Source organism: Meriones unguiculatus, chromosome 6, assembly GCF_030254825.1.
Source record: "Meriones unguiculatus strain TT.TT164.6M chromosome 6, Bangor_MerUng_6.1, whole genome shotgun sequence".
In the NCBI taxonomy this organism is placed as follows: domain Eukaryota; kingdom Metazoa; phylum Chordata; class Mammalia; order Rodentia; family Muridae; genus Meriones; species Meriones unguiculatus.
The window spans coordinates 45,931,220-45,952,195 of NC_083354.1; the positions used below are offsets into that span (position 1 = coordinate 45,931,220).

The 20,976-nt window shown below is 46.6% G+C and overlaps 2 protein-coding genes across 3 annotated transcripts; both read left to right on the plus strand.

Annotated features, from left to right (window-relative positions):
- Window positions 1-403: 403 nt before the first annotated feature.
- On the plus strand, window positions 404-2,279 carry LOC110541621 (U8 snoRNA-decapping enzyme-like). The gene is made up of 3 exons (XM_021628345.2): window positions 404-544; window positions 637-906; window positions 1,659-2,279. Exons 1-3 carry the CDS (start codon window positions 404-406, stop codon window positions 1,866-1,868), a joined length of 621 nt encoding a protein of 206 aa, XP_021484020.1. The 3' UTR covers window positions 1,869-2,279.
- A 15,235-nt stretch (window positions 2,280-17,514) lies between these two features.
- LOC110552037 (U8 snoRNA-decapping enzyme) lies at window positions 17,515-20,761 on the plus strand. Of its 2 annotated transcripts, none has more exons than XM_021643052.2 (3): window positions 17,515-17,688; window positions 17,774-18,043; window positions 19,589-20,761. In XM_021643052.2, the coding sequence occupies exons 1-3, from the start codon at window positions 17,551-17,553 to the stop codon at window positions 19,766-19,768; spliced, it is 588 nt and encodes a 195-aa protein (XP_021498727.1). In that variant the 5' UTR covers window positions 17,515-17,550; the 3' UTR covers window positions 19,769-20,761. The 2 variants fall into 2 exon arrangements, with proteins under 2 accessions (XP_021498727.1, XP_060241372.1); XM_060385389.1 differs by lacking the exon at window positions 19,589-20,761 and adding an exon at window positions 18,893-19,576.
- Window positions 20,762-20,976: the final 215 nt, after the last annotated feature.

Here is a 20,976-nt window from a genome sequence, read left to right on the forward strand (position 1 = left end):
CCCTCTCTGCCCTCCTTCTTCCCCTCCCTTAGTCCGCTGAAAAGGGGAGTCCTCCTCCCTTGCCATCTGACCCTAGTCTATCAAGTAAGGACTGTCTGGATCCTCTTCCTCTGTGGCCTGACAAGGCCAAACCACCAGGGGGAGGTGATCAAAGAGTAGGCCTCCCTACTATGACTTAGGATACCAGCCACACCCTTAGCCACGCCCTGGTCTGTCCGGGGGAAACTTTCAGCTTCCCTAGGTCCTTCTCCGCTGCCTGGCCTAAAAGCCGCAGCCTGATTGGTTGCTGTTCCACCAGCAAAGCCTGCACTGGTGTCTCCATTCTGGTCATGGACCCTGCAGGGACTGGTGGTCAGTGGTGGACCCTCCTGAGAACCATGTGATCAGATAGAAGCAAAGATCCATGGCCATGGTAGAGAAGATAGACCTGGCGCAAGCCATGGCCCTGGGGCCCGAATGGCGCCATCTTTGTCATGTGATGTTGTACGCGCCCAATCCAGGGAAGCTCTTCGGTGGCCACATTAAGCTTCGCTATGCTGTGCTGGTGAGGGGATGGCCACTAGCTGCCCTGGCCCTGTGCCCTTCCTGGGGCCACCTTTCCATCTCCCAGCTAATCCTTCCTCCTTCCTCCCTCAGATGTGCATGCGCTTTGATGGGCGACTGGGCTTCCCTGGAGGTTTTGTGGATGATGACAGCCCCAACCTGGAGGAAGGGCTAAACAGGGAACTGCTGAAGAAGCTGGGCGACGGTGTGTCCACTTTCACTGTGGAGTCCAGAGACTACCGAAACTCCCTCGCCGACACCAAATCGAAAGTGGCAATCCACTTCTATGTCAAGTGTCTGACACTAGAGCAGATCCAGACCGTGGAAGCCAGGGCACCACTTTCCAAGGACTTTGGGCTAGAGGTAGGGCCAGCACGGGACCTCCTATCCCCTACCTGTTTTCCTACTCTGAGGTCCCTTTTCAAGCAAAGACCCCTTGGGAGTTCCTGGTCATCAGACCTTGTGCCCTTCCCAGTGTCCACACACACACACACACACACACACACACACACACACACACGCACACTCAGGCACGAACTTGACTGGCCTCTGCAGAGATTTTTCTAGAATGCTCTCAGCCAAGTGTGATAGTGGTCAGGCATGACACCCTAACAGTCCATTGACTTGGGGCCCCTAATTTACTTAGGGGAGGAAAAGAACAGGTGTGTACACAGAAGTGATTCTCCGATTCTGGCACATACCAAACTCAAGGGGAGGACAGGCAGTGATGCCTGCATTCACACTGGCAAATTCCCCAGTGAAAAAGCAATTACTAGGCTTCCCTTTTACCACCCTTGTTATGGGAGAAAGAGGCTCAAGGTCTGTGGATTTTATTGAGTTCCCTGGAGAGGCCTACATGGCTTGTGTGGTGCCTCTGATGGGGTAGGGCTGTGCCTGCATCTGCCTCAACTCAGGCCACAAGAGCCAGAAAGTACTGTGGGAAGGATCAGCCTAGAGATAAATACAGAGCTTTGGGGGCCTTTGCCTGTAGACGTTGGGCCCATTGGGTGTCACTGAAGTGTGAAGCCTTAGGACTTGTTCTGCAGGGGTGTCTGCTCTAGAAAGAGCTTGTTGTAGGGAGAACTGAGTCTTGTCTTGTCTCCTCCCTTTCACAGATCTTTGGCCTGGTGCGGGTGCCCCTCTATATCTTGCAAGATGGCATGGGCGGCCTGCCTACATTCCTCGAGAATTCCTTTATTGGCACCAGCAGGCAGCAGCTCCTCGACACCCTCCAGGACTTGGGAATTCTGACTCCTGAAATTGTCTCAAACATCAAGGCGCGAATTACTCGACACAAGCAGAAATTAGCGTTTAGTGGGGCCTAAGATGAGAGAGCTTGGTTAGTAGGAGGGTTGGGGGAACGAACAATGTTTCCAGGGTCTGGGAGATGACAGCTGATACCAGATAAAAAAGGCAGAAGCATGATGCAATGCATTTTGAACAAAAGATTTCACCCTGTGGCATCAGAGAAAAAAAAGAAAAATCCACAGCCCTTTGCAGAGTCCTTGCCATTTAAAGTCCTTCCCTGTACCTGGACACACAGATGCAGGGAGTCCCAAGCGTGCATATGTGCAGTCTGTGACCACACATGGCCTGGCACAATCCCCCTCATGTCCACTCTAACCAGGATCTATAACCCCTTCCCCTCCTTGTAAAGCTGCTTTCTAGTATCCAGTTCCACATTTGCTAGAGGAGACAAGCAGGGGATTTCCCTTTGAAAATGCCTTTACTTGAGACTCAGCCAAATCCACATGTTCCAGAAAGTTGGGGGAAGCTCTAACCAGTTCCACGCCCTCCCTTTCTCTCCCCTGAACGGAACATAAAGGGTCAGAAGGTAGTGATGGCTTCTTGGGCTGCCCTTGATTGGACCTGACACCTCTGAGTGTATTGTCCTCTCTGCAGAATTCAGAAGGGAATTGACCCAGCCTGTCTAGCATACCCTGCCAACAAGAGCCTTCTAGAAACGATGCAGTGAATGGGGCCTCCAGGCTCTGAAGGCCTCTCAGTTGATGCTGGACACCTGATGTAGTAAAAAAGGTGGGCTCAGCCTTGCTGCTAAAGACTCCAGAATGTGGTCAGCAAACTTTTCCTAAAGGGCTTTGGGAACCACACATTTCCCCAACTTTATTTTTAGTTGACAGAATGTTTAAAAAGTATATATATATATATGTACAAAATGTTTGTGGTGTCTGTGCAGTGGCTAAAGTGACTATTAACATATGTTTCATTAATCCGTAGTATAGTCTTGTTTACACTGTATTTGAGTGGTGATCTTTGTCCTTCTTGTATATAGATATGTAAAATTTCCATTAAGAATTCCCACAGTAACAGGATTGAGGGATGGTACATTCTGTCATTACAGAGGGATCATGCAGTTCTCGTGGACTGTGGATAATTACCACAGCATGGGTATAGAGTAAAGACAATTCTAGAATTTTGTCTCTGTTCTTGCTGTGATCATTTGCCCCCCTCTTTCCTACCACGTGCTGATGCAACAGGAGGTGCTAACCTGCAGCTGAACAGAAGTCAGGTGCTGTTCTTAGACTTCAAGAATCTCAAGGACCATGGGGTCCGGCACAGCCATATCCATTGGAAATGGCAAAAGTCATGAACCCAGCACAGCTGTTGCACACAGTTCCAGCAAAGCTGAGCTGAATGCTGCAATCCCTGTCATTCTATCCATTCTATCTCTCACTTTTAGGTTCTGGTCTCTGACTGTTGCATTCTTGGGAAATTTCTGTATTGTGTTTCTTTCTTTTTTTTTTTTCCTTTTCCCAAGAAAATTATGTCTGAGTCTTTTTTTTAGAGAAAGTCTTAAGCTTACTTAAACTTCTCCTTTTAGAGGAAATAACTTTATCTGGGTCTATATGGAAGGCTTCCTTATGTGCTGGAGATTGTGATAAGCATAGATAATCAGGCCATAACTCCAAGCATCTTGGGGTATCTGCCTCCAAGCACCCTCAAACAGTATATTAGTGCAGAGTAAACAGAGGCAATTGACAAAATCGGACTGGCCAGGAGAACAGGTTACAGATTCAAGTCCTCCTATTACCATACACTTAGAGCTCTTTGAAAATGTAGTTTAAAGATAGGGAATCATATATCTCTGGAGGAATAGAACTCGGTAAATAAGATAGATTGCCTAAAATGAACTTTTCCTATTTTATATCATAGATGATGAAACAATATAGTAAAAGGTATTAATATTTGCTATTCACAAAAAGACCTGCTCAGGTATTTTCCGTTTGTCTAGAGTACTTTAAAATTGCATTTACTGCTAGCTTAAAAGCAGGGTGTCATATAATAAATGTATTTGCTTTGGAGGAGACATTATTTAGGTTCTGTAAATTGAAGTTGTAGTGCTAATAATAAAAGTAAAATCTTTTCTAATTATACTTCCTAATTGTGGCTGAATGTGTAACTCTGGACATGTAATGAAAAAAAAAATCAAACACATAATCTACACTTATTGGATAATCACTAGTCTGTCTTTGTTCTTTAAAACAATAAAAAAAGCAATCTGATTGCTAGTCAGTCAGAGCTCTAAGATTCCCCTTACCACTGTGCCTGACTCATTCCTCTCTCACAGACTCCTTACCTCCTCTTGCAGGCCACCCTGTCAAACTGCCAGGGCTGGATCCCAGCAATGGGCCCAAAGTTCTTACTTTGTAAGTTACCCAAGTCTTCAGTATTCTGTGTCAACAGAAAATGCCTCCATGAGATCCAGCTGTAGGACATTTTCTTAAATAGTGGTGCCATTCCTGGGCTGGCAGTCCTGAGTTCAACAAGAAAGCAGGCTGAGCAAGCCATGGGAGCAAGCCAGTAAGCAGCACCCCTCCATGGCCTCTGCATCTTTCTCCAGGTTTCCCCCCTGCTTGAGTTCCTGTCCTGACTTCCTATGATGATGAGCAATGATATGAATGTGTGAGCCAAATAAACCCTTTTCTCACCAATTTGCTTTGGTCATGGTGTTTCATCGTAGCAAAAGAAACCCTAACTAGGACATGGGGGAAGGGGTGTGCCAGAGAACTAGCAAAGAAACTGTATCCAGTTTTGTCTAGAGCAGTGGGTCTCAACCGTCCTAATGTTGCGATTCTTTAATACAGTTCCTCATGTTATGATGACCCCCAACCATAAAATTATTTTTGTTACTACTTCAAAACTGTAATTTTTCTACTGTTACTAATCATGATGTAAATATTTATGTTATCCAGTGGTCTGAGGCATCTGATGAGGACATTCTTACTGGTGACGATTCTGTCCTGTTGCAAAGTAGCATATGGCATGTCATGGAAAGACAAAGCATGTCAGAGAGAGGTTGTTTCCAGAACAATGCCGCTTGACAAAGAGCTCAGTAGTCCACGAGTACATTAATCTCTCCTCATTTAGGAGGACCTCAGAAAACTCCATGTGATCTCCCTCCTGCTTGTTTTTTGTTTCTGCTGCTTCTTATCCTCCTCCTCCTTTGCCTCCTTTTCCTTCCTTCCTTCCTTCCTTCCTTCCTTCTTCCTTCTCCTTCTTTTCTTTTTTTTTCTATTTTGTTTTTTTTGTTCTTGTTTTGTTTTATTTTGTTTTTTTTGAGACAGGGTCTCACTATGTAATATTGGCTGGCCTTAAACTTGCTATGTAGACCAGACTGGCCTTGAACTCACAGAGATCTGTCTGCCTCTGCCTCTGCCTCTGCCTCTGCCTCTGCCTCTGCCTCTGCCTCTGCCTCTGCCTCTGCCTCTGCCTCTGCCTCTGCCTCTGCCTCTGCCTCTGCCTCTGCCTCTGCCTCTGCCTCTGCCTCTGCCTCTGCCTCTGCCTCTGCCTCTGCCTCTGCCTCTGCCTCTGCCTCTGCCTCTGCAGTACTGGGATTAAAGGTATGTGCCACTAAGCCCAGCCTGACTCTACTTTTTAATACCTCACATGAGGATTGATTTCAACATCAATTTGTTGGAAGCATTCAAAATTTGACATGTTTGTGATTCAACTGCATAAAACATTTGTAAACATGTATGTAACCATTTGCTAGGGTTTGTGCACCAACAGTTTGTGCCCTGGAGGCTTACCCCTCATGATGGCAGTTTTTTAAACAGCAGAGCTTTTAAGAAGTGAAGCCTAGTGGTGAGTAGTTAGGTCACAGGAAGTATGAGGCAGAGAAATGCAAGTTGGTTCAGAAGTCTGATGGACAGCAGAGTCATCAGTTTAATGTCACTAATATGGACATGGAGAGAGCAAATAAATTTGTGGAGTAGCTGGAAAGTCAGAGATCTTGATAATGTGGACAGTTGAATATGGAGAGGGTGTGATGGAAGATGGGTTTGAAACAGAGAAGAATGCTTGGTTATGGAGAACTAGGGAGATAGGATGGCTGGTCAAAGCTGGAGAAATTGCTGTAAAGGGGTAAGATACAGGGATGGGGAGGAAAAAGGTGAAATGAGCAAGAAAGTGGATAATGGGGCCAAAAACTGACACATGTTAGAAAGGTAATGTGAACCCAAAACCAAAATCCTCAGTGACCAAGAGGGGGCACCAAGTCAGTTGGTAGCAGAAGAGCAAAGCAGGCACGTCAAGATCAAGATATACCCTCCCGGGACAGAAACCCTTAAAGGAAGGAGGCTGGGTAGAGTATGTGGACCAAAGCAGGGCCCCAGTCCTGGCCTTTCAGGTAAAGGGTCAAAAGCAGCTCTAGAGTTTCTGCTGTGTCTTTTCATGTGATATAACCCAAATATTACAATTATATGTCAGTTAGAAACTCTCAGGTGGCTGGCCAGTGTAGAAGGAGGTTTTTCCTCTCTGCTCCAAGTTTCTGGAATAATGACTCATGAGACTCAACTATTATTTTACTAATATCTAGGCCATGTAGCTAGGCTCTTCTCCCACTAGCTTATGACTTGAAATAACCCATTTATACTAACTTACATTCTGCCACGTGGCTGGTTACTTGGGCTCAAGTACCATGTGTCTGTCCTCTTAACATCCTGCAGGTTGACTCCACATCCCTGGCTCTATCCTAGAGTTCTTTCTGCCTGCCAGATGTTCCAGCTCTATTTCCTGCCTCAGCTATAGGCCATAGGTTTTGGTTTTTGTTTTTGTTTTTTTTAATTGATAGGTATTGCATCCACATAATAAACAAGAGGTTTCTTCTACAAGTTGAAGGGAAGTGATTGTGTGTGTGTGTGTGTGTGTGTGTGTGTGTGTGTGTCCCTCCAGGCCCCAGCCTGTGCCAACTGCATGTAGGCTGATACTATAGGACTTCCATCACTTCTGAAAAGGAGGTTAGGATCCTTATGCAAGGGATATAGATCTAAGTGTCTCCCAGCTCAGATTCTGGTTCTACAAGAAATATTGCATCCAAAGCTGTCCTTAGAGAATGCCCGTGATTTTTTTCAGCTTTTATAATGCTCCATGGAGGTAGGCTTAAATGTTCTTGTAGCTCTATTCCCCAACCTCCTTGAAAGGTTTCATCTCCACTTTTTACTTCTGTGAAATTGACTTAGTTTTTGAGGTCTCTGGTACTGCTCTCTATAAATCCCCCTGACTTATATAACTGGCATCCTTCCTGGAGAGTGGGTTCCTTCACCATCAGCCATCACACACTGGTTGGTTGCTCTGGGTTTAGGTCCCTGGCCTGGTCCCGGCGGTGCCTGCCTGGCAGGAAGGAGAGAGGAGGCTAGACTGTGCACGTCTCTTCTCACCCATTCCCGTTCTGCTGGAGGATGGTCAGCTGGGATGGCAACCACACAGGACACCCTGTGCCCCTGTAAGCACAGTGCTCTGGGGAGGAAGAAGGGGGAGAGCTCATTCAACCTCCAGCCCTGCTCCCAGCAGGGACCACTTCCAGCTGAGCACTGACTTCCTTATCTCAAGCTTGGGGTTGTGATTCCTGGGGAGAGGGTTAATGGAAGGAACACCTGGCATTAACCTTGGACAGATCAGTTAGCCCTGTGTCAGCAGCAGAGGCTGCTGCTCCTTCCTGGGGAGGAAGGAGCACCACCCCACCCGACCCCAGCTCACATTGATGCCTCTCTCAGCAGAATCAGCAAGCAGTCTTTGCTTCTCAACCTTGCATTTTCCCTCTTCACAGAAATCACTTTCAGACTTTATTTTGTCCTGAGCCCAAGTCCTTGTCAGTTGTCAGGTTTGAGGCAAAGTTGCTGTTTCCTGGCAGGACCATGTGGAGGAAGGAGGAAGGTCTCCTGCCAGTGAACTTGGGCTCTGAGGGAGACTAAGTAAAATAGACAGACAGGCAAATGAGACAGAAGTAGGAAGGGAAGTTTATTGCACAGAAATTATTTAAATCCTGTATCCCCAAATATTCTGGTGAAGATGCGAATGTTTCACCCTTGATAACATTTGCAAAAAGCATCAGAGTTTGAGCAGCATGGAAGATGTTGAGTATGGCTCATTCTGTAACATGAGAAGAAAACATTAGGTATTATAATTAACACCCTGAAGTAAAAGGGTATGGGCAGTGTGGGACACAGGGACTGTGTCATGGCCTTCAGGGCAAAGAAAGTCAACCAAAGAGAAACAGCTCTCTCCCCTCCATGCCCTTTAGGTTCTGTCTCCCTAGCTGAATCTATATGGCAGTTCACATTTCCCCCAATAGTGGGCAGTTTTTCAGAGACACCATTGGAGGATTAAAACTGTCATTGTGCCCATGCTGGAATGTATGCCTTCAATTTTGGACTCAGAAACCAGCAGCAGTAAAGGGGCCCAGGTCCATGAAAGATACAAGGAGGCTCCGCTACTACCAGCTGGAGAAAATCTACATTCCAGAATCTTCTATGGAGTATCCAGTTCACCCTGATCACACACACACACACACACACACACACACACACACACACACACACAAAACCAAAACAACAACAAAAAAAGAATGGGGCCACCCAAACCCAACTTCAACTAGTCTCTGTTGGGATCAGTAAGCAGGCACCTCTACGGCCCCAAGGGACCTGACAAACCGTTTATCAGGCATTCGTGAAGACACCAAGACCACCTGCTGCCCACCTGGAACCACCTGTGAATGCCCTGGGTCACCCTATAAGAGAACTTCTGGAGCCCCTCCCCCCTTCTCTCTCTCTTTCGCCTCATCTCTCTATGACCCCTTTTTCCTTCCCCTAATAAACCTCCCATGTGGAACGGATCTGGAGGTGTGATTTGTGAACCTGCCGTGTAATCTTCACAGGCGCACATTTCCTAACAGTCTTCACGGGCCACTGTTGAGGATTTGTCTTCCTCTCGGCGTTTCAAGCTCTCCATTGGGCTCACCCAGGAGAAGCAGGAAATAAAAATGCAAATAAGAAGTTCTAGACAGGAATACTGTTCTGACCCTTTCGTTCCCCATCCTCTTGAAGGCCCCACCTTACAGATTTACAACATCCAGGCACCCAGCCATAGCTACAGGACGTGGATACAGGCAAAGGTCTATTGAATAGGAGAGAAGGGCAGCTGGACGATCTCATTTTTGAAAGACAAGGAGTGCACCCCAACCACTGGAAACTTATTCTGATGCAATTGTACCATTCATTCTGATTAAGCGTGTGGACCTCTTTCATCACAAAATGTCCAAGGTAGGAGGATCTGGTTACCTATGCCTTCCTCATTAGCCTTCCTTCTGGCGTGAAGGGACAGAGAGGAAGTATCTGCTTGCTCTTAGCTTTCATGAGAAACTTGGGTTATCTGTATCCTCTATAATAGTCCTGCACTGGCTAGTTTTATGTCAGCTTGATACAAGGTACAGTCATCTAAGAGGAGGGAACCTGAACTGAGAAACTGCCTAGTAAAATTGGGCTGAAGGCAAGCCTGTAGGGCATGTTCAAATTACTGGTTGATATGGGAGAGCTTGGCATATTTCAGATCGTGCCATTGCTGGGTTGGGGTCACAGATTCTATGGGAAATCAAGTTGAGCAAGCCGTGAGGAGCAAGCCAGTAAGCAGAACTCCTCCATGGCTATTGCTTCATCTCCTGCCTCCAGGTTACTACCCAATTTGAATTTCTGTCTTGGTTTTCCTCAGTGAACTGTAATTTGGGCCAAATAAGCCCTTCCTCTACCCAAGTTATGTTGTGTTTTCATCACATCCATAGAAACCGAAGAATTGGTACCAGAACTGATGAACATAGGTCTAGAAGATTCCATGACTGTGGATCCACTGGTGCACTCCTCTGGCTGTAAAGTGAGTTCCTCGGTCAGAAGCAATGCTGTGTGGAATACCATGATGGTGGATAAGGCATTCTGAAAGTCTGTGGATGGTAGTTTGGGCAGAAACTTTCCTTGCAGGAAAAGCAAATCTATAATCAGAATAAGCATCTATTCCAGTAAGGAAAAATCGTTGCCCTTGCTGTGAAGCATGTGGTCCAATGTGGTCAACCTGCAACCAGGTTAGTGGCTGGTTACCCTGGGCAATGGTGCCCTATCTGGGGCTCAGTGTTGGCTTCCAATATCTGCAGATCTGGCACCTGTCAGCAGCCAGGTCAGCTCTGGTGAGTGGAAGTCCACATTATTGCACCTCCATCTCTGCCACTATGGCCAAGCTGGAAACAATCACAATGTCCCTTCAGGGCCGAGGGCTGGTTCGGTTGCAGTGTTTGTCTTACAAGAACAAGGGCTTGAATTCCATCTCTAAAACTTGAGTGAAAAAACCTGGGCATGGTGGCACACACCTGTCATCACAGCCTTGAGGAGATGGATATAGGTGGGTCCCTGGTCATACCTGGCTAACCAATCTAGTCTAGTTACCAAATTTCAGACCAGTGACTGTCTCCCAAGGAAAAATGGGCAGTGATTGAGAGAGCCTGGCTAAGTAAGCCTGACCAAGTACGTGATGGGCTTCATTTTCTTGCTAGACGGAATAGGGCTAAGACTTGCAGGAAAAAGCACAAAAAGAGGGCAACCAATCAGAAACAGCAAGACATCTGGCCTGGGGAAGATAAGGTTGCTTAACTATCAGTTTGAAAAGCACTGAAGTCCTGACCAGAGTCACAGAGCCACCCTGGGCACCAGCCAATCACATTCGAGGTTACACAGCCACAGTAGGAATTCCCCTTTCTGGCTTTAAAAGGGGCCTTCAATTCCCCTCGGGGCTGCCACCATGTTGTGAAGATGGTGGCCCTAGCATGCTGGACTTCTGCAGAATACACGCCCTATGTTGCTTGCATGCTCCTCGAGTCTGGGGTCATTCTTTCAGTGCACACACACACACACACACACACACACACACAATCCCCCCATGGTGTATTGTTCTTACAGGAAGTACTCTTAGATAAGCCCCAACAGCTCTCTCTGGCATCACCCCTTTGTCCCTTCATCATATGTTTTGTTTGTTTGGTCGTGTGTTTTGTTTTTTCTAAATACATGGCTCTCAACACTGCATCTTCATTTAAACCACACAGAAAATCCAGTGAGGACTATGTGAGCTGGTTTGATGCTTGGAGGCTGGTGGGCAGGCGCTGGCCATCTTAGGCCAACTTAATCTTCTTAGAATTGGCCTTGGTGCTTATAAGGTGAAATTGGAGCCTCATTTCCCCTTCCTGCTCCTTGAGCAGGAGGGAGCCTGGTCCTGCTAAAGGGTTTTGTGAAATGCAAACGCTTCATTCAAATGTAAATTATAACCTTTACCTTCAACTTCAGGAGAAGCCAAAGATCTTTCTACTTTAAACTTTTTATCATAGGAAACATCAAACCATATATATTAAATATATATATGTATATATATAATAAGCTATTAGTGGTCCACAGAAACCCAGCTTCTAAAATCGTATTCACACCCTCAGCCTCTGTCTCTCGGAGACTTATTTTTAGCATGTGCTTTATACATATTTCAGTATTGAGCTGTAAAAGGCAAGGAGCTTTTAAAACAGTAACCACGTTTCTATTTTACCCCAAATAATTACATTATTCCTATGTATCAAGCATCCGATCCCCATTTATAGATACAAAAGGAAATGTTTTTCTAATAAGTGAATGAAAGCAAACACCTGACATTTTAACAACCGGGTGGTGACCATTTTGAGCCTAACTCATACTAAGTTGGGGGACCTTGCCCAAGCACATTGGGTGATCTTAAGAAAGCCAACTAATACTGTAAAAACTTGTTCCTCAGCAAGATTAATGGGAGGAAGCCCAGCTGCCCACTGGGATATGGTTCCAGGCTGGAGGCTGTCAAGCCCAACCGGATGAGAATAAAACCACTACCACAATCTTTGAGCCAAAATTGAAAGCAAGCTTTATTAAATACTGGCCAGGACCATGGATACTGTCCAGATAAATCACCGGGATTTCCAGAGGATGGTACCAAATTATAGGTAAAACCCACAAGGCTACACACTTTCTGCCTTCGTCCAATCAGGAGCAAGCATACATCCTGACATACTTCCTGCCTGTGTGTGATCAAGCACACATCCTGTGTAACTGGAGCAACAGCTCCCAGCATTCCAGGAAATGTCTGTCCTGGGGCAAGTGGGGCTTATATTATATTACAGGCATTTTTGTTTTGTAGATCTCTTAAGTGCAGTAATTTAAAATTAAAAAAAAAAAAAACCAACAACAAAAAATTTAGCCATCACAGAGGCCCATGAAGACAAGGCAAAGTAACACCTCCCCACCACCTCTGTCATTAAAAAAAAAAAAATTCTCACTTCCTCTCAGCAGTACCATTCATTCCCTAGGCACTCACCTGCTGCTTTTTTTTTTTTTTTAACAATGTATTTCAATAAATTCTCACTTTTTTCTGTTGGTGCCTTGGTGAATTCTTTAACCGCTGATGTTACCAGCCTTCCATTTGCCTTTTCTTGCGGCAGTATTCGCGAAACTCGTACTATTTTCTTTGTTCAGTTTTGAAACCAAACGTGGCCCAAGTTCCCGCCGCTTTGTCAAACCCAAATGCTGAGGACCAGGGGTTGTCTTGATAAAATGGGCCTGGAGATTCTTCTACAGCATACAGAAGCATAGCACTGGAGACTTTCCAGTCTCCAAAATGAGGAAAATACATTTTGGTTGCTCGGGTGTTGAAGGGGGAGTTACTGGGCCTTGTTGTCACGGGCTTCCTGCCAGGACCCCATGGCAGGACCCCTGGTGGGCAGAGGTACCTCCTCTTGTCCTGTTGAGTAACAAGTTGCATTAGTTGGTGGGTTTCTTTTTGTTTTTGTTTGAGCTCTTTCGCGTAAGGTTCCTTGAGTTGTTAGCGGTTAGCCTCCAGGTGTGAGGCATCATAGGTCAGAAATGTTGTTTTGGGCATTTAATCTCGGTAAGTAAGGACTGGGTGCATGATATATAGACATTTAGCCATGAGAAGACCAGGTCCCGGAACGTGTTCTCAGAACTTCCAATGGTGGGGTTACCAGGTAACAGTTAGAGTAAATGCTGAGGGACCTAAAACTCAGCATTTTTTGAAAGCTCTGCTTGCATTAAGCCCTCCCTGAGAGAGGCAGGATCCTGTGTTTCCAGAAAAGCTGGGGACAGCAGATTCTGTCAGGCAGGGCGCTTGCGGCTCCTTGGTTTGCTGGCGTGTAAGTAGACAGTTATGTATGGTCTTCACTGTGGGGCTTGAGTCAAGGATTTCAGCATAAGTTTAGGAATAAAGAGTGCATTTGCTAATTGACCCAAGGCTATTAGCTATCTCAGTTTCATTTTTGTCTCATCCTCAGGCCTTATTACTAAATTTAGGATATCTCATCATTTTCCCCTCACCGCCTTCAGCTGATTTGTGTGTACGATCGATTTCATGGTAAGAACCCCCTCCGTTGTCTCATTCTCCCTTATAATTCAATTATGGCAGAAACTAGGTCATCTGGCCTGTAAACTTCCCTTAACCAGTGTCTGGTGAATGTGCCTTCCTGGGTTTTCAAAAGTAAGCTTAACTTTAGGCAGTATATATTCGTAATAAAATTAGGAGAACAGTGCAGGAAATTCCCGCATAAGCCATTCAATTTCCCTATTAATCTCTTAATTTAGTATGGTATAGTTCTTAAAATGATGAGCCAGTTTTGAAGCATTCTTAGTAACCAAAATTTTATTCAGATTTCCTTGGCTGTTATCTAACAGCCTCATCTTTGCTCCAGGATATCAGATTTCATTTGAATCTCATTTTCTGAGGCTCTCCTTTATTCCATAGGCAGATGTGGAAATTTCCATTTTTATTCTGATTGTATAGATTATTTATGCTCTCTACCTATCCCCTTCAGTTCATATGTTGAAATCCTAACCCTGTGTTAATATTCGGGGATGGGAGTCTTTGAGTAGGGACTGGACCATAATAGTGGAGCCTTCCTGAATAATATTAATGACCTTGCAGAAGACCTAGAGAACTCCCTAGAACCTTCTGAGACTTCAGCTACAAGTTGGTCTGTGAATCAAGGGCCATCAGACACCAAGTCTGTCAGTTCCTCATCTTAGACTTCTGAGGCTCCAGAACTGTGAGAAGTAAATTTTAGTTGTCTGTAGGCCATCCAGTCTAAGGCATTTTGTTCCAGCAACTCCAAAGAATTAAGACAAAGACTTGGCGGTTTTGGAGGCTTACTGGTCAACTTACCTTATGACGTCCCTCTGCTGAGGCTGGCTCAATGCTTTCCTCATGATTTAGAGCAGAAATCTCTCTTATGGGGAGGGAGGCCTTAGGAAAAAGAGCCATTTTCATCACATCATGTCAATTACCCTTTGCCAATGTGACACACCAATGCTGATGCTGACCTTGACATCATATCTTGTCCCCTCTGTCAATGAGACACACCGATGCTGACCTTGATTGTCCGGCTAAGGTAGTGTTTGTCAACTTCTCTCCAAAGCTACCAGGTTGCTCTGTGGTTTTCCTCTTTCTAGACTGTTTGCTCTTGGGAAGGAAGTCACTATTGAGCTATCTTCCACTGGAGGAGAAATTAGCTCCAGAAATGATCTCTAATTCTTCCACGTGGAGGATGCTTTGTCTGTATGTAGCAGTTAACACCTGTATCTGCATTCCGTATCGGCACAGGGACAAGGATATTTATTTTCCTACTTCGCATTATAAGTAAATAAAAATAAACAAATAAACCAAAAGTAAACAGTTACTCAAACCGTTTCTGCTTTGAAAACTCTTTCAGCAGTGACCTGTGATTTTCTGTCTCTTGATATCACAACAGTGCAGGGGGGAGGGGTGGTTTATTTTTTGATCTACTTTGTCTTTTTCCTGAGTGTTGGGGGGGGGGGGTGAGCTTCTTCCCTGACATCACAAGATGGACAATCTTCACTGTATACACTGTATAATCTTTCTGGCCTTTCAGAGGAAGTTTTCTAGGGAACTTTGGTTTCTTTTTTTTGGGATATGATGTTATAAAGCAATATCTAGGCCCTAAGTGCGTTATCACCAGGAATCATGGCCTCTGCTATCATCGGAAATCATGGCAACTGACAGAACAACAACCATAAAGGAAGCTGTTCATTAATCCTTGTGGGCAGGCATTCTTACAAATGCCTCCATATGTAGATGCCTGTAGGACTATACAGGCCAAACATGGACTCACCAACTCATATCAAGCTCATATTAACCTGTTACTACAGAAAGCATAATTGTTGTATCATAATCTCTTCAGGATGTTCTGGAAGGGCTTCTTTTTTAGTTACTACAGTTCAGACCAAGATTCACACTTCATTTTATAATAGTGCTGATATCATAAGCCTGATGTACACAGTCTGGAACACCAGAGTCTTAACACTTTGCTACAATACTTCTCCCTGAGATGAGCCCCTTTCCTTTTTAAGTGAAAGAGAAAACATGCAATTTATTTCCCTGTCTTATTAAAAAAAAAAAAAAAGAAAAGAAAAGAAAAGTAACCATTTGGGCTCCCTAACATCTCCCAATGACAGCCATGTTGTTCCTTTTTGTCATTATAGACCATTATTAGCATGGAAGAGCGCTAGGCATATGGCTCAGTATACCGCCGGCCCGCTGTGTCTGTATGGCAGGGTAGGGGGTGGGATGCAGGGGAGGACAGAGGCAAAGAGTTGTTTGAAAGACATGGTGTCCTAGTTTGCCTTTCTGTCGCTGTGACAAAACACTGATGAAAAACGACTTGAGGACGGAAGGGTTCATTTGGGTTATAATCCTCTGAGAGAAGTCAGGGCAGGAACTCAAGAAGAAACCGTGGAGGATGACAACATTGTTCTTGACCTTGGTGGTTTCTCAAATGATGTGGTTTTTAAAAAGTACGTTGGGAGATGGGGGGATGGGGCTGGAGAGATGGCTCAGAGGTTAAGAGCACTGGCTGCTCTTCCAGAGGTTCTGAGTTCAATTCCTAGCAATCACAAGGGGGCTCGCAACCATCTATAATGGGAACCATCTATAACGTACATACAGGTTCTGTGCTTAATGAGATCTGGTGCCCTGTTCTGGCTGTAGGCACACATGCAGGAAGAATGCTATACGTAATACATAACCAAATCTTAAAAAAAAAAAAAAAAAAGGCCAGGTTGGGAAGATGGCCCAGTGTATAAGATGCCTGCCGTACAAGCATGGAGTTCTCAGTCTAGATCCCCAGCACCCACACACAGCTGAGTGTGGTGGCCATGCCTGTAACGCTAGAGACAGGTGGAGCCCCAGAGTTCACTGGCCAGCCACTCTGGACAGTTAGTGAGCTCAGTGTGAATACTGAGCTCAAAAAAATAAGGGAGCACGCAATAGAGGAAGGCACCCAGTACTGACCTCCGGCCTCCATGCATATGTGAACTTGTACCTCGTGTCTTATGTGCGCGCGTGCACACACACACATAGACCCGTACACACCCATACACTACACATATACACAATACAACAACAAAGAACCATCATGTTCCCTTACTACCCCGTGAGATTTTTCATGCAATTGGCCTGGGCTGGGAGGTAGCCTAAGGATTTTATGAATTCTTTTGTTGTTTTGTTTTGTTTCAAGGTGACCCTAATGTTTAATCAGGACTCTTTGCCAGTCCCTTGAACCTCAGCCAGTCACACCTGTGGCCTCACCATGATGTGACTGTCTCAATAAACGGCATCTCTGCATTGTTACTCAGGGGACTGAGGGTCAATGTCCCTAGGCATTTCTTGCTGCCGCCCCCCTTCTTAGGATGCTAGCTAGCTTCAATCTTTGACATAAGACCCTGCATTGATCCTCCACCCTCAACTCAAAAAAAGGAAAAAAAAAAAGCTGCCTCTATTGTGTGTGTGGCTCTGAGAACTTTACATCTCCATCAACAGATCCGTCACTGTGAACTTGAGAGACTTGAGTGACTTTTCCTAAAAAGTGAAAGTGGGTGAGTCAGGGTGAGTTCCAGGCTGTGACTTGAAGACATAAATACAGGAAAATACAGGTTCTGCGCATACGGACTAATTTTCAGAAGTGAAGGGTTCTGAATCCCAGGTTCTCAGCAATTAGGCTCTAAAAGTGTCCCTCACCTCGTTCCTATTCCTCTTTGGAATTTAAAGATCTGAGGGTATTTTAATTCCCTGCCAAACTACAGTGGGTGGGGGTGGGGTGGGGGCTAAGGGGTGCATGGGAGCCACGCCCTCTCTCTGGCTCCTCCCAACTCTCTTTGCTGCGCTTTAGTCACATCCACAGCCAGGCACCCCTCCCTACTGTGACCTGTGAATGTTCTATAGGGCCACTTTCCTTGTACCAGGCGCCACAAGCCCACGGTCGAGGCAGTTACTCCTCGTACCTACACCAATTATTGGCCACTCCCCCTTTCTTCCCCAAAGCTGTTATTACCCAGGTCATAAACTGTCCGAGCACCGGCCCCTGCGCCCCCTCTATATTCTCACGGTCCCCACATTTTACCACGTGTAACACTGCAGCCTGAGCCTGTGTCTACCCTACGGAGCCACAGCACTACAAGCTCACCTTCGGCGCCCCAGCCTGAGGGCCAATCCCGAGGGAGCTTTCAGTTTGTCCGCAAACAGACTGTCTTCTCGGGCCCTGCTGAGAGACCCATCCTGATTGGCTGATGCCGAGCCTCTCCAAGCTCCGCCCCGCGGCGCTGTGGTCCGCAGGAACCCGGAAGTGCGAGCCCCGAGATGGCCGGGGATCGGAAAGTGGAGCTCGGCGAGGCCCTGGCGCTTGGGCCGGGCTGGCGCCACGCCTGCCATGCCCTGCTCTATGCGCCCGACCCCCGCAAGCTGTTCGGCCGCATCCCGCTGCGCTTCGCCGTGCTGGTGAGGACGCGGCATGCGCGGCCGGTCCCCGCCCGGGTGCCCGCGTGCCCCGGCCAACCATCATCCCCCCTCCCTCCCTCCCCAGATGCAGATGCGCTTCGACGGGCGCCTGGGCTTCCCTGGCGGCTTCGTAGACGCCCAGGACAGTACCCTGGAGGACGGGCTGAACCGCGAACTGCGCGAGGAGCTGGGCGAAGCGGTGTCTGTCTTCCGCGTGGAGCGCTCCGACTATCGGAGTTCACACCTCGCGGCCAGACCGCGCGTGGTGGCCCACTTCTATGCCAAGCGCCTGACGCTTGAGCAGCTCCAGGCTGTGGAAGCCAGGGCACCTCAAGCCAAGGACCACGGGCTGGAGGTGGGACCAGCTTGGCACCCACTCTTACCACCTCCCGTCTGCCCTGTCCCTTGTACTTCACCTTAGAAAGCCACTGGGTGGAGGAGATTTTTGACCCTCCGACTTTGTACACTTTCAAGTGGCATGAACTATTTGGGATCTTGGTTGGGTAATACCTCCAACTTGGTCGCCTTTAGTGGCCTCTGCAGAGAGCTTTGTGGAATACACATATAAGGCTCGCTCTCTGCTGCTCCCTATGCTAATAGGGACCCTAAGTGCTAATGACACCCTAAGTGCTTGACTTTGGACCCATAATTTTCCTTCAGCAGAAAGTATGACAGTGATTCTAATGCTAAGAAAACGCAGGCGCCTGTGTGTGTGTGTGTGTGTGTGTGTGTGTGTGTGTGTGTGTTTAAGTGATTCTCAAACTGGGGGTGAGAACAGTATTGAAACCGATTATTTTGCACACTTTGGCAGTGTGTAGACAGAACAGTCTATAGGAATCAGTGCCTGGTTGGTTGAGGATCTCAGAGGAAGACTTGAGTATTTGCATTTTTCTTGAGCACCCGAGTGGTACAGTTGTGTAGGTTCTGTTACGAAATACTGCTACAGCCATGCCTGCCTCCTGGAGGCAGTAGTCATTTATGGTGAGGAAATGGATGGAGAAGGGTTAGCATGGACAGAGCTGGGGACCCAAAAAGGATCATTTGTCGGAGGTGTTGGGCTCACTTAGCTTTCCTGAAGTGTGATTATTGGGCTTTATTGGGCTCGGTTCTGCCTGGTTGTTCTCTGGAGAGCTCTGTCCCAAGGCAGATAAGGTAATTTATGAGATACTTCAAGTCCCATGTGTCGTCTGTCTGCTTTTCGTAGGTGCTGGGCCTGGTGCGGGTGCCTCTATACATCCTTTAGTGGCCTCTGCAGAGAGCTTTGTGGAATACACATATAAGGCTCGCTCTCTGCTGCTCCCTATGCTAATAGGGACCCTAAGTGCTAATGACACCCTAAGTGCTTGACTTTGGACCCATAATTTTCCTTCAGCAGAAAGTATGACAGTGATTCTAATGCTAAGAAAACGCAGGCGCCTGTGTGTGTGTGTGTGTGTGTGTGTTTAAGTGATTCTCAAACTGGGGGTGAGAACAGTATTGAAACCGATTATTTTGCACACTTTGGCAGTGTGTAGACAGAACAGTCTATAGGAATCAGTGCCTGGTTGGTTGAGGATCTCAGAGGAAGACTTGAGTATTTGCATTTTTCTTGAGCACCCGAGTGGTACAGTTGTGTAGGTTCTGTTACGAAATACTGCTACAGCCATGCCTGCCTCCTGGAGGCAGTAGTCATTTATGGTGAGGAAATGGATGGAGAAGGGTTAGCATGGACAGAGCTGGGGACCCAAAAAGGATCATTTGTCGGAGGTGTTGGGCTCACTTAGCTTTCCTGAAGTGTGATTATTGGGCTTTATTGGGCTCGGTTCTGCCTGGTTGTTCTCTGGAGAGCTCTGTCCCAAGGCAGATAAGGTAATTTATGAGATACTTCAAGTCCCATGTGTCGTCTGTCTGCTTTTCGTAGGTGCTGGGCCTGGTGCGGGTGCCTCTATACATCCTTCGTGATGGTGAGGGAGGCCTGCCCGCTTTTCTGGATAATGCCTTCATTGGTGCTGCCCGGGAGCAGCTGCTAGAAGCCCTTCAAGACTTGGAGCTTCTGGATCCTGGCACTATTGCAAAGCTCAAGATCCCAGCTTCTAAGTAGAGTCCGCCCACCATGGACCCATGGAAGCCAAGTTGAGGGTCTTGGTGTAAGGGGGGGAAGGAGAGAAGGAGGTAAAGAGAGAGGAGCAAATGTTTTCTTTGGGGGGCTTAGGGGTAATATGCTATCAGAGTAACAACAAAGGTGTATGTGCAATATGTTTTCAACAAAGGACCATGTCGGGTGGCATTAGGGATAAAAGGCCTTTGTAGTATCTCAGAGTCTCTCCTCATACATGGATGAGCAGCCTGGAAGTACCAGGTATGCATCTGTGCAGCCTGTTATCACACATATCCTGGCACACTGTCATCTGTTCGGTTTAACCTGTTCGGCACATCCTGCTCCTTCCTGATAAAATGGAGGATTTCTTCTCCGTCTGCTGCAAAGCTTCTGTCTAGGGGCCAGCCCAGCCCAAGCCTGTTAGGGAAGCAGAGGAGGGTCTTCTCCCTGAGAATGGCCCTGTGTTACCCTGTGTTACTGGGGGCTTGAGCATAGCAGTGGGTTTCAGAAAGTCAGGTAAGGCCCTACCAGCCCTGTGCTCTTATCTTTACCTACAGCTAAGGGTTGAAACTTGTCAAAGGCTTCTTGGGCTGAACTGAGACCTGAGACCTCAATCCTGATGCCTCTCTTCCTGTACGTTCATCTTTGAGCTCCCTTTGTCTCTGTCTAGCCTGCCCTGCCAAAGAGAGTCATCCTGGGAAGCAGGCTGATACGTGGGGCTTCAAGACTTCCAGTTCTTTTAACAGACACGGGTTAATACCTGCTCCATAGCAGGCATGGTAACAGAAGTAGAGGCCCATTACTCTGCTCTTCCAGACTTCGGAGTGAAGAGTAGGCACATTGCATCGTAAATGAACAGCACTAAAAAGTATCTACTACTATAAGCTTTTGTCAGCCACTTGGTGTTCAGGAACCCTTTAACTCTGCCTTGTCAAACTTAACCTGCACAGGATAAAAATTTGTGTGGTTGTGTCCCAATAAAACAGTAATGGAAAACATGTGTCTGGCTTCTGGACTACAGTTTACCAGTGACTGTTCTATAGGGAAAGAGAGGTTAATGACTGATCCAGCCTCTGAAAATGCAGAGTAACTTCTCGACCCCAGGAGTCAACCAAGTCATTTAATACTATATTCGAGGGTGGGGATTAGACTCTACTTCTTGCTGGTGGTGTAATGGAAGAAGTAAAGGATTTGCCACCAACATTGACAAG

Bases quoted from the DNA above. Each gene is read 5' to 3' on its own strand.
- LOC110552037 (XM_021643052.2), top strand. From the start codon at position 17,551: ATGGCCGGGGATCGGAAAGTGGAGCTCGGCGAGGCCCTGGCGCTTGGG. The intron at 17,689-17,773 runs GTGAGGACGCGG...CTCCCTCCCCAG, and splicing joins CGCTGCGCTTCGCCGTGCTG to ATGCAGATGCGCTTCGACGG. The intron at 18,044-19,588 runs GTGGGACCAGCT...TGCTTTTCGTAG, and splicing joins CCAAGGACCACGGGCTGGAG to GTGCTGGGCCTGGTGCGGGT.
- LOC110541621 (XM_021628345.2), top strand. From the start codon at position 404: ATGGCCATGGTAGAGAAGATAGACCTGGCGCAAGCCATGGCCCTGGGG. The intron at 545-636 runs GTGAGGGGATGG...TTCCTCCCTCAG, and splicing joins AGCTTCGCTATGCTGTGCTG to ATGTGCATGCGCTTTGATGG. The intron at 907-1,658 runs GTAGGGCCAGCA...TCCCTTTCACAG, and splicing joins CCAAGGACTTTGGGCTAGAG to ATCTTTGGCCTGGTGCGGGT.